The sequence below is a fragment of the Porites lutea genome, chromosome 2, assembly GCF_958299795.1.
Source record: "Porites lutea chromosome 2, jaPorLute2.1, whole genome shotgun sequence".
Classification (NCBI taxonomy): Eukaryota; Metazoa; Cnidaria; class Anthozoa; order Scleractinia; family Poritidae; genus Porites; species Porites lutea.
Genome location: NC_133202.1, coordinates 26548464 through 26560963, shown reverse-complemented (window position 1 = coordinate 26560963; position 12500 = coordinate 26548464). Strand labels below are relative to the sequence as shown.

The 12500-nt window shown below is 36.6% G+C and overlaps 1 protein-coding gene and 1 pseudogene across 1 annotated transcript in view; both read left to right on the top strand.

Moving 5' to 3' along the window:
* The window catches only part of LOC140925927 (uncharacterized), a 227480-nt pseudogene that overhangs the window by 151889 nt on the left and 63091 nt on the right, over positions 1 to 12500 (top strand).
* LOC140927960 (multidrug and toxin extrusion protein 2-like) overlaps positions 1 to 12500 on the top strand; it is a 22657-nt gene that overhangs the window by 3293 nt on the left and 6864 nt on the right. The window contains exons 2-10 of the mRNA XM_073377666.1: positions 684 to 1224; positions 2453 to 2495; positions 2723 to 2767; positions 3647 to 3744; positions 5019 to 5111; positions 7568 to 7572; positions 7726 to 7839; positions 11227 to 11294; positions 12188 to 12314. Of these exons, the coding sequence (XP_073233767.1) occupies positions 716 to 1224; positions 2453 to 2495; positions 2723 to 2767; positions 3647 to 3744; positions 5019 to 5111; positions 7568 to 7572; positions 7726 to 7839; positions 11227 to 11294; positions 12188 to 12314 (1102 nt within the window). The 5' untranslated portion in view covers positions 684 to 715. The remainder of the gene's footprint in view (positions 1 to 683; positions 1225 to 2452; positions 2496 to 2722; positions 2768 to 3646; positions 3745 to 5018; positions 5112 to 7567; positions 7573 to 7725; positions 7840 to 11226; positions 11295 to 12187; positions 12315 to 12500) is intronic.

The window sequence follows — 12500 nt, the reverse complement described above, 5'->3', positions numbered from 1 at the left end:
CCACAAATAGCCATTTCTTCTGTCCCCTCAGAGGAAAAGTGCTTAATTTGGCCCCTGTAAACCATTAATGCCAGATGAGGACCCAGTCCAAGTTGCCCAGGTATCGGTTGTTCATTGCAAACTCAGGGAGGTCTGTTAGAGGCGTAGCATGGAATTTTGAAGATGTTTGAGCTGAAATAAAAGCTGGAGTGCCGAAAGTGCTCCAAACCAGAGGGGTTTGGGGTTATGCTCTCCCAGAAAATAAATGAATAATAAAATAATTGTTGAATTCTGCTTTCATATGATGTGAAGAATTATGCAGATCTCTTAGGCTGTTATCCACCTTGGCCTTTGCCTCTCTGGGTAATGTACAGTCTCCTCAATCTGCATAATAGGACAATTGCTTGATGATGATGTCACTTTACTACAACTACACAACATTCTGTACCAGATTTTTTCAGTTTGTTGCTTTCTAGTTATGCAAATGGGTGCTATGTTTTTTTAAACCTCAGTGGGATTGACAAATTTAAAATCAAAAAATAAGAAAGGAAAAACGAAATGGATTCTGGTAGTTGTAGTCAAATGTGGTTATTGTGAAAATGACCTATTCTTCAAATCATACTCAGCCTTATTCAATGGTACTGCTGAATAACAAATGAATTATTTGTAATTGTTTTGTTTAATCAAACTGATATGGAAAATAGAAGTTGCTGGTTGCCTGCAGATAACAAACTGAATGATCCAGATGGCTGGTCAAGCACATCCTTATAATGCAGATTTATCCAAAGAATCTGAGCATGCTGCTGAATTCCAGATACATGTTCGCCACTCAAGAGAGGAAAGAGCTGGTCATTGCCATGTTGGACTTTTTTCAGGAAGTTACTGCAAAGAAATCAAAGAATTGTTTACACTTGCTTGGCCCACAGTGTTATCTTACTTCTTTTACCACATGATTCACATGATCAGCTTGTTTTTTGCTGGGCGTGTTGGCAAACTAGAATTGGCTGCTGGAACATTAGCTTTATCTTTTATCAATGTGACAGGACCTTCACTGTTTATTGGCTTGGGTTCAGCAGTAGAGACACTTTGTTCTCAAGTATTTGGAGCGAGGAACTATCGCCTTGTTGGTGTAGTGCTGCAAAGAGGAGTTTGGATTTTAGGATTAACTTGTATCTTAGCCTGGTCACTATGGGTTAATACTGAGTTGCTTTTGTTGCTGGTTCAACAAGAAGAGACTATTGCAAGGTATGTTTTATCCAAAGAAACAGCTGACACTTAGCAACGCCACTGCAAATTTCCCTTTTGCAAATGTTCGCTGCTGCCAGTCTTAAGAGTGTTTCTATTAAGAAGAAAGAAGTTTGCAACCCAGGGTTGAACCTGGACTTTTTGTATCTAATCTCTCCCCCTTGCCACTTCACTACCACACCATATCGCCAAAATTCCATAAACTTTTTAGTACATAAACTAGCAAACTGTCTTTCTTAGCTGATACTTCTCAAACTCATTAATAATTTATAAAAATTAATGTTTCACGAGTGTTCGGTGTTCGGATGAAAAACTGCTCATTTTTGCATCTTTGATTTCTCCTTCTAAAATCCATTTGTGTGAGAAGTAATATCAAGCATTCAACAAAATGTTCCTTCACCAGATGAAACACCTTGAAGTTCGTTAAAAATACTCCGCTGCAATGTCATATTTTCAACACTCTTCTAAGTGCTTCATCTGGTGACGCAACACTGTGTCTCATGCTTGATATACAGTTTGTATTACATCAATAACACGTGACCCAAGCCCTTTCCATAACTTTTAACGTCAATTCAACTTATGCTTCAATGTCATTCTTTCTAAGACTATTCAAATACATATCATTTGCCTTATTAACCAACCACCCAATTGTGATGAAATAGATATTAAGTCCAACTAAGAAAATACTGGGGACCAGTATCTGGAAGGTTGTGGCATTGGGTTTTGATTCCAGCTGGGGGCTCGGATTTTTTCCTCAAGCATTTCTTAGTTGTACTTCATATTTGCCCTGTTGTAACTTACATGTAAATCCAGGGAATATATTACATCTATCATGACCAAAGGCTTGGTTACCAGTGGTGGCATCGATCGTTAAAAATGGCGACCACTGTTTACAGAAGGGAACTGGGTGACGGCAGCAATGGTCCCCTGCAAAATGACATCCAAGGAACGAGTACAGAAATTCCATGATGATATATGACATCACTTCCCAGTTCCGGGTAGTGCTTCTGACTGATACTGGTGAATTTCCTTCATGGCACAACCAAATCAGAAGTACTACCCAGATCTTGGTGAGGACATGGTTTTATTCCCCCAAGCCTCGTTGCCAAGTCTGAATTTTAATACAATGTATATCGAAAATGGTCAATAATTATTGTTGAGTTCAACATGGCATCACATAGTGTGGTATAATTTTTTATTAACACTCAATTTGTTTTAACTTTCATAGGTTGACCCAAGACTTCGTCCTCATATGTATTCCTGCTTTAATAGTTAGTACACGGACTTCAGTTTTATTACTATTAACAGAAGTTTTTTGTATATTTTGTTCACTTCAATAATATATAACTATATCTCCTTTGCCAGAAGCCTTTTCTTAGAGGCTTACATAATAAATTATTACACTGTATATATTATGACCTGTGAGTTAAAGGACAGAAACTTAAATCCTTTTAATTAATCACCTTTTTGCTATTTTTTTTCTTTATTAAATAAACAGGGGAATTTTTTGTTTGTCTTGTTACAAAGATATCTTCAGACACAGGTGTGTTCAAAGTAAAGTAGAATAAATTGAACAAGATTATTTTTAATCTGTAACAATACTTGTATACACTGGCAAATGATACTAAAGTCAAGCAAAGCCACCTGGGAACTATTTTAAGTTGTTTTGCAGTGTGAAGTAATAACAACATAGACATAACATAGGCATAATAATAATAATAATAATAATAATAATAATAATAATAATAATAATAATAATAATAATAATAATAATAATAATAATAATAATAATATAGCCAAAATTATATTTCAGGGCTGTCACAGTCTTAGTATAGGTAATAGCATGATTTGTAGTGATATTTGGCATAATTACCACGCGTGATATTTCAAAATTGTTATACGTAATTTCAAGAGCTGTCAGGCGAGTGAAATCTGAGACAAGTTTGAATTTATGCCAAATATCACGTACTACCGTTAGAAGGTTTGTAATTTTCACATGTAGGTATTTCAAATTAAGCTGAAATAGCACTGCTCTAAGCCAATCAAATTGCAGAAATTTCTCATGTAGTAGTATAACATATATTGCTAATGCTTTACCAATAAAATAGCTTTGGAAGAAACTTCAGATCAAATATTACTATTAAAATATTCCTATACTATTACATGATGTTTCATATTTCTCTTACCACCCTGCACTAATGTGTCTAGTCAGATCTAATTATTTTGGAAAGATATGTACGGTTTTTCTAAACTTTAATAGGTTTTTAATTGCCAAAAATTGCCCTCAACTATTTCATTAATTTACTGATAGATCAAACAATTAAGCCAAGCACAATGAATATAATCATAATGATTATACATGTAATTCCTACATGTACTGTAGGTGTAGCTTTTTGTTCTAACCTTGGAATTTTGTTTTTAGGGCATTGTGAAGCCAATACTCTATGTCTGTGCTGTTACTAATGGGATACAAATTGGTCTTAATGTTCTGATGGTGTTGGTATTTAATCTAGGTTTCAGGTAAACATAGATTCATAGTACGTGTATTTAAGGTCTTGTACATGTACTTAATATCCTAATTTTATAGATCTTTAGCCGTGTAAATAATAGCTTTAATCTTAACAGCCGGACTTGACCTGTAGTTAGATGTTGTGGGTCAGTTATTTAAACAAAGTCTGACTTAGACCGCGGTTTTAGAAATCTTCGGACCTCAAGATCTCTTCTTTCGTGGGTCAATTTAAGAAGAGAAATGCTTTTCTAGTCTACACTATTATGCTATTGCTTTAATGAAACTGTTCGCAACAAATGGTGCTTCGATGAAAGCGCTGGGCAAACTGAAAATGACTTAGAACACTGGTTAAACTTAGATAACCAAACCTGTATAGTGGTTTATTAATGTCTCGTTTTATTGATTGCTTAGTTATTAACTGATACCAGAAACTCATAAGGGGTTATGGGTTATTACCCCTTATGAGTTTCTGCTGATACTTGATTGTACTCCTCAAAGTATGACAAGACAGCTCTAGCAGTGTCATGACTACAACACTCAGTCATAACTATTCACTGGAAGAAAAAAAAAATCTTGATCAAAATGCTTTCTGGCTTTTCCACAGGCAGCCCAAGCTCATATTGTGTAATCCTCAAAATGGCCATTTAAGGATTTGTATGGTAATTCAGACACTAGATTCAAGAAGATATTAAATCCTTGCAGAAATTTCCGTATTAAAAAAAACGCTTTACCATGGTGTGTTCTTGTCTCCTGTGTGGTTATTTTCCCAATCCATTGCTATTTAAGCAATTTCCTTTATCCTGAGTTTCCATTTATAAAAAGAGGACAAGGCCAAACACTTGTGATCTGGACAGCCCGCTGAACAAAGCCAAAAATTCTTGGTTAAAATCACCCCACAGCCAAAATTCCATCGCAGAATCCAACTGCAAAGGTTACTCTGTCAATCTAGCTCCCTACGCCAAGCAATCGTGTCCCTGCAAGCAAAAGCCACATGGCAGTTTTGCTTCCCCGATATTTTAACGGTCCAACCCTGGTAGACATCTATGTACAAACTCACCATGACATGACGACCGTTGAACCTAGGTCACATTGTCATTAAAATGATTAAACACCCATACTGAACTTGGGCTACCTGTGAGAAAACCAGTTTCCAGAAGTAGGTAGTGAAAAGGTGAATTATGACATCATCGTAGATGTAATTTCAAAGTGATGCCTCTACAGACTATAAATTAGTGTTCAATCTATCAAAGATGTAGTTACAATGTTTCTCATTTACATTTTACAGGGGAGTGGCCATTAGCTGGGCTCTAACGGCATGCATCTTAACAAGTTTGCTGTTAACTTACATGAAGGTCTTCAAGCTCCATACAAAAACTTGGCCAGATGAATTTTTTTATTCATGGTCCTTACTTTAAAGCTTTGATCAACATGTATTTAAGCAATAAAAAATGTTTTCCAAGACAAAAGTCAAGGGTTTTCATGAATGTTGAGAATTCTCCCAACCCCTCAAGTGTTAACAATAGGCTATGCAAATACAGGAAAAAAGTCTTCTATTGCTTTTATATAAAATTATAGCCAAATTCATTGTATCACGCTGCGTGTTTGCAAAACTTTGAATGGGTTTTTCTGTTCCATCAATCATTTGAGTGGGAGTTAATGCAAATCACAATGTAATGCACTCGCCTAGCCTGAATTTTATCCGATTACTTCGAGTCGTTATTACTCCCTCAGTAACGTCTGAATCGACCAGCCGTTAATGCCGTCCAGTGATGTCACTACTCCTTGACCTTTGCTTTAATTCATGCAAAAAGTAAAACGCAATTTTCAAGTGGCAAACCAAGAAATATCGTTTGGAAATGTCTGCATGATACAGTACTGCTTTATTTTTTTTGATCGTAATTCATGTTTAACGTTCAAACTATCAACGTAAACTGCATGCAGTACAACTCTGAACCAGTTGTACTAAATTCTATAAACAAACTCGGTCGCAATCACGCAATGAAATTAACACACACACGGTTCACACACAGTTCAAAGACACGATGATTTGCTTTAATTGAAAAGAAGCTATTTGGTCCTTCAGTGAAGAAAAAAAACATGGAGACAAGAAAGAAAAGCTAACAGAATCATTACACTTGACGGTAAAAATAGCAAGAAGGTCGAGTAACTGAATTCATAACATTGACGAAAACTTCGCGTAAACAAGATCACCGGCCGGCAAAACCAAAAAGCGGCTCTAAATGAAAAACCTACCGACTCTCTGCAATGATTCTTCATTCGCAGTTCAATTTAGCTTTTCAGTTTCGAGGACAAGGGCAATTTTGCCGTTTAATATAAAGATTAAGCTTATCGAAAGGTTTGAACTAAACGAAAGAATGCCGGGGATGCGATCCGTTGAATATCAAGCGGCAATCCCGTTAAAATTCTTCATAATTATACATAATTATGCCAATGTTTAGACAATCAACCAATCAAAATCACTATCGGTTTTCGGGTAGTGAGTGACGTCACTGGACGGCATTAACGGCCGGTCGATTCAGATGTTGCTGAGAGGAGAAAACGACTCGAAGCAATCGGATGAATTTCAGGCTATGCACTCGCCCAGCTTGACCCGTAAAAACAAAATTGAGAATGACCCTAAACTGCTCAAGAATAGCGAAGGAAATCGCAATCATGAGTGGAATTTTTGTTGAGGGCAGGAGGCAGACATTGCTCTATTCTTGCAGGAGACAAGAATAGGAAAGATCATAAAAAGCTTTGAAGAAAACTAGCCTAGCCTAGCCGAGACAGTTCAATCACAAGCAGCGAACCTTGAAACACAGAAACAAACAAAGTGGATCAAAATGCAGCAATCACAAGGAAACATTTGTTTCCAAAGAGGTCCGCTAAGATGATTGATGGAACAGAAAAACCCCAATTTCCTTTGAAGTTTGCAAAACACGCAGTGCGACACAATGAATTTGGCTATAACTTCCTAAAGAAAGATCGCAGAACTCTTTGTTATGGCACTGATTAAAAGAGAAATTCTTACAAGTTGCAAAGTCTTGTTCACGAAGTCTTGCATACGTAATAAAAGTTGTTATTTTAGTGATGATAGTTTTCCTCTTAAATAACTCATTCTTAAAATGTCAGCTTAAGTGAAAAAAAATTGCAACAGCAGGTTTGTAAAGATTTTCCAAGTCTCAGCCGATGGCGAAATGGGTAAATATTAATAGTAAACTTGTTGTGTTTTCAACTCAAAAACGTTTTTCAAATTCATCCTTGCTTGATTAGCACGACTGAAAAGAAAAGCATCTTGATGTTATAATTACCATGTTCACATTCTCTCATGCAAACATGCCTCTCTGCCAATCAGAGCGCGCATACTATCGTAGTTATTTTGTAAATTACATTATAATGCATTTTTAATACTGGTGTTAATTTGGTAATAAATTATTATTTACCCAATGATTTTATTGCCATCTGTGGCTCACGATCCTCTGTTTTGCATTTAAAACTGATGGCATTTTAGTCAAAGTTTGGCCTGTTTTGCTATTTTTTTCAACAAAAGGACTTTTTTAATCTGATATCCATTTTGGCAGATTCATAGTCTTACCAGTATTTTTTTTGTCATGGCATAGTTTAGACTGTCTTCAATATCTTATATGACACTACTCCACTATGGGACACACATGTACATGTACTATAGTATTACTCCTGTTGGTGCTTTATTCTATGGAAAATGGAATAAACTCTAGTGGGGTGGGCCACGTTGGCTTGTAGTGCACGGGCTTTTTTACCTAAAAGTTTTGCCTAAGTCTGCGTTAGGGTCTGAAAGTATTAATTTTTTTGAAGTATATGTAGGTTGTCTATTGGACAGCCATCTTTCCTTTATTAGGCATTCAAAGTGAAATCCAATCACAGAACAATACAAGCCCATTTCAGACCCTGCAGTGCATGGTCATGAAAAAATGATGTTTATTTAATACAGCTGTTGATTTTCTGCTATTTAGGTTGGACAATAGAAAGCTTGTTGAACTGGTCACAATTTATTAAACTTGCGGTGTCAGGAATGGCCATGATCTGTATTGAATGGTGGAGCTTTGAAATTGGAGCATTTTTAACAGGTACAGTGTATACTACTCTCAATGCTATATTGCTGATCAATGCATGCAGTTTATAACACACTTGATTGGTTGTACGTTGAATTAAAAATACCACTGAAGATTACTATTATATTTTTCTAAATCTTATTGTAGAAGGTGAAATACACACATAGCATACTTGTACATGTATACATTTTATCTTGTTTTGTTTTCATAGTTCGAGATACAATAAATAAAATCAAACCCACAGTTAGCTATGCAGGCAGGTCATATATTCAGGAAATAAATACAACAGTGTACAATGAAACTATTACAAATATAAGCGTGCATAGAAAAGTAGATAGTAATTTATTAGAAGCTAGGAAACGATTTGTTAGATATCTTATTCAATGCATGACCTTATAGTGACTACAGACCTAAGTAACCTGATATTGATGCATTAACTGACTATGACTACTGATACATGACATAATGACAACAACCAGTTATGAGGAAAACAAGTTTAACTATACTTTTTGAACCATTTTTTAGTGATAAATAGTATAGTCATTTGAAGTTAGGATGTCAAAAAGTATTATAAATTTGTTTTATTTTCCTTTCACAAATGGATAGCGCTATTCAATTGATAAATCACTATCCAGTGGATAAGTAGTAATAGGAAAGCCAATAATATGTTATCTTTTGGATAGAATTTCATCCATTGGTTAGCCAGTGTATTTACCTTTTGAACAAGTGGGGCCAGAAATGCTATGTTGTAAATGTACTGTATGATGAATATTAGCGGAGCTCTCGCGCGCGAAGCGCGCAGCGGAGCACCATGGGTAACAAAATGTGGTAAACTACCCATCCGAGAAAATTTGGTAATCACGTGACCGTACACCGACCGCCCGCCCGACCGTCCGTCCGCACCACAGGCATACCAATGTTTACTCTCACACTTTCTAGCTACTTTGGGAGCCCAGGAGAAAGCTGATTGCACATCAATGGGCATCAACGTCGTCATCAATTGACAGCTGTCAAAACAGGGTATCCGCTGACCAGTATCACCTGACCGTATCGCGGGCTCAGGTGTCGACCCATCAAGGTCGAGTATTTTTTTGAAGTTATCCGCTGAAAATTTACTCGTTTTGAAATGATCGCAGGCTCACGCTTACTTTTTTTAATTTTAATTCACATCAAATATGTTGTGTTTATGTCAGTATCGCCCAGCACTATAACGATTTTGATTTCAAACTGACCGCAGACGCAAAAATTCAGCCAGTTTTTTTAAAATACAGGCGGGGAAGACCTTTTCTAACCATGGTCATGTGTTGGTCACGCTCCACGTCCAATTTTTATGCTCTGATTGGTTAAAATTTGACAGGTGAGTTCATGCGTAAAATTTATGCAGCATCTTGAAAGTTGTTTACTTTGACAGCTGAAGCTGACAGAGTTTTGAGTCAACTTGTGATGTTTTTAACTGTCTTTTTCCACTGGATGTAAAAAATGAAATACAGCTGCTATCAAGAGTGTTCTCTTATTCATGGCTGGTTTGCTTATTGGGTTTTTGGTTGAGAATGCGTCGCTTGTCAAAGCCGATAATCCGATTTCGGTTGGCATCGTTTTTGTTTTTCACCTTGCTGGATGCGTACGAGAATTATAAAGGCTCAAGCGATCCTTGCCTTTCTTGCTAGCTTTCAGGAGCTGCATCTCAAAATATGGTAAGCCTGAGTAATTATTGTATTTATATCTAATTTCATGAAGTCCAGTGGCACAGTTTATGAAGCTAGTTTATGCACGTTTGTATTAAGATTTGACTGAGACACTGATCTGACCTAGTATGAGGTTTGATATAAGCTTAAGCTTACAGAACTTTAAAAAGCCTTTAGTCGATATTAATTCACCGTAAATAGAACGAAAAAATTTCCGAAGAATATTTAGTTATAATTTTGGCTGTACTTGGCTGTAGAAAGAAAGCTTTGAGCGATTTTCTTGTCGTGAGTTCATCTTTGAAAAAAGGAAACACCGGGAAACCGGCGGCTTAAAACATAACCTTAATCTTTAAGCTTACTAGTGAAGACTTGAGGATTCTTAGAGACACCTAAATACTCATTTGTTTTCGTGAATGAAAATTGTTGTCTCTGTAAATGTTCTACCGAATTATATTTCTTTATTGATTGTCGGTAGTCTCAAAAGTGTAATTTTCATCGCTTTGCCGTTTGTTTTCAGGTGTTCATAAACATCGCTTGTAGGATTACTCAAAATGCCAAGCGTATCAAACGCTTTTTAAGATTACACATGGTTATAAAACCGTTAATAAAAAATAGACTCAATAAATTCTTTATCACGTTGAAGCGTGACTCTTTTAAAATTTCTTGGCAAATTTGGCGCTTGTCAAAAGTTAGAACCGGCTGGCCGTATAGGTGATTTTGGACATTTTTTGAACGTTTTCGCTAATTAAAAGTCCACGCGTGCTTCGATGGTCCTGAGCATTGAATGAATGCAATTTTTCTTGAAAAATTGTGAAATACTGCATTTTGTACGAGGTCTGCATGATAAAAACAGCGCCTCATAGTACTCTTTCTCCTCAGATGTGGTGTTTAAAAAAAAATAAAAGAATGGTTTGCACGCACCCAGATTTATTGGCAAGAATTTGTACGCTTGTCGAACGCAAACAATTCGGCCTGATTTGTTTTCCAAGAATTTGTTTTCCACGCCTTATCTACTGTGATCAAGAGCCATTATTGCTCTTAAATGTGACCGAAGACTATTTTTTTGGTGTACAAATAAGGCTATATTAACTCGATACAAGATTTTTTTCACTCCAAAATAACTTGGCTTTTCCCTCAAAGGTCACATGTATGTCTTTCAAACGTTTGAGGCTAGAACGCGAGCAAATCAGGTAGATATTACTGGACTTGGAGCGATTGACCTCTGACACGAGTTTCAAATTAGAAAATATGTTTTTAAAGCGAGCGGAACGAGATTTTCGGGTCGCGAGGCGGCCCAGCTAGCGATAAAATCGCGATAAGTCTTCGAACCGCGAGCCAAATTTTTATATAAGACGAAAGACTTCTTCGAAAGTGTAAAATATTACTTGAGAATATAAACAACAAATCTCTGTCGGCGGTGCGGTCCGGTAGGAAATCTTGTCGAGTCAATTTGACAGTTCTATTGTACTTTGAAGAAAAAACAGATGACGCTCGCGCGTGCGCATAATCGGGACACTGTCCCTTTAAGTTAACTGATTTGAGGAATACAAAATTATTGTTTGATTTAAGTTATAAATTTATTAATGGGAGCTTCGCTTTTAGCTGTGGCTAAATCTATATATTAGGTTTGACAGCAACCAACAAATAATTACTTGATCGATGCAGTTGTTGTTGTTGTTTTAAAATTAACAAGTAACATCTTGATTTTCTTCTTAAGGTACTCTTGGTGAAGTGCAATTGGCAGCGTTTGGAATTTTGTTCAATTGGGCAATCTTTGTATTCATGGTAAGATTAATATCTATTGTAATGCATACTCTCTGTCATGGATCAAAATATCTAGCCTCTCTTTAAAATGATTTATAGTAGTATAGTCAAAAGAAGGCTAATGTTTCGTTGAAGGTCTTTGAGTTGTTTTCTGACTCTACAGGGTTGTCACTAAGATTTCAAGTTGCTGGGTAAATATAACAAGTAGGCGGGGAATCAAACAGCTAGGAATTTCTTTTGGTTCTATTTTTCTTCTATTTTCCTTTGAAAGTAACTGGGGAAGACTTTCATAGTAGCCAGGGGAAATCCCCGGTCCCCCCTCTTAATGACAGCCCTGCTTCTGGAAATATTACAGGTGTATTTTAATTTTTCAGCAAGTTCCCTGCCTCCTTTCCTCTCTCTGGCACTGAATCTGAATCTGTGTGCGCAAATTTCTGATTACATTAGGACTGACTGTATTTGTTGCTGCTGAGGACAGGTTATGCTTATTCCCTTTTCCGGATCAAAATATCTATGTTTAACTCTTTTCCATAGTAAAAGAAAACAATAGGAGATCCTTCGAGTCCTCCTCTGAAGGTCACACGGGTTTATTTTGTAAAAGTCCCCCGCCCCCTCGCGCTGGCCCTGAATTTGAATCTGGGTGTGGGAATTGCGGAGGTGTGCTGTGGAACAGCTTACCTTTGTGGGTCAGACAATAGACATCCGTTAGTGAATTTAAAGCATAGCGATATTATTTGATAATTAAACAGCAATACTTACATACGGCTTTCTTGTTAAGCAGGTTCTTTTCTTTATCATGTTTATTCTGATTTTTTTTTTACCTTAGATTCTAATTTAGTGTGGTAGTTAGAATAAGATTCCTATGTAATCACTCCCCCTGGCTTTGAATCTGAATCTATGTGTGTTAATTGTAGATACCGCTGGGACTGAGTGTTGCTGCCGGGGTTCGTGTTGGAAATTTCCTTGGTGCTGGCAACCCAAAGGCAGTAAAAAAGACGATCAAAGTGGCTCTCGGACTGATAGGTAAATGCGTTTACTACAGCTAAGTTTAACATCTGAAATCATTATAGTAGGTCAAACTCTCAAAGACGGTGAAAATTTTATCTTGATTTTATTTTTAATTGCTTATTTGGTTTTTGTCTTCCATGGTGTATCCTTTGGCTTCTACTTACGACTCCGACAGCTGAAGTCCTGATTTTTTTTGCAGGCTTCTTTAATACGCAATTG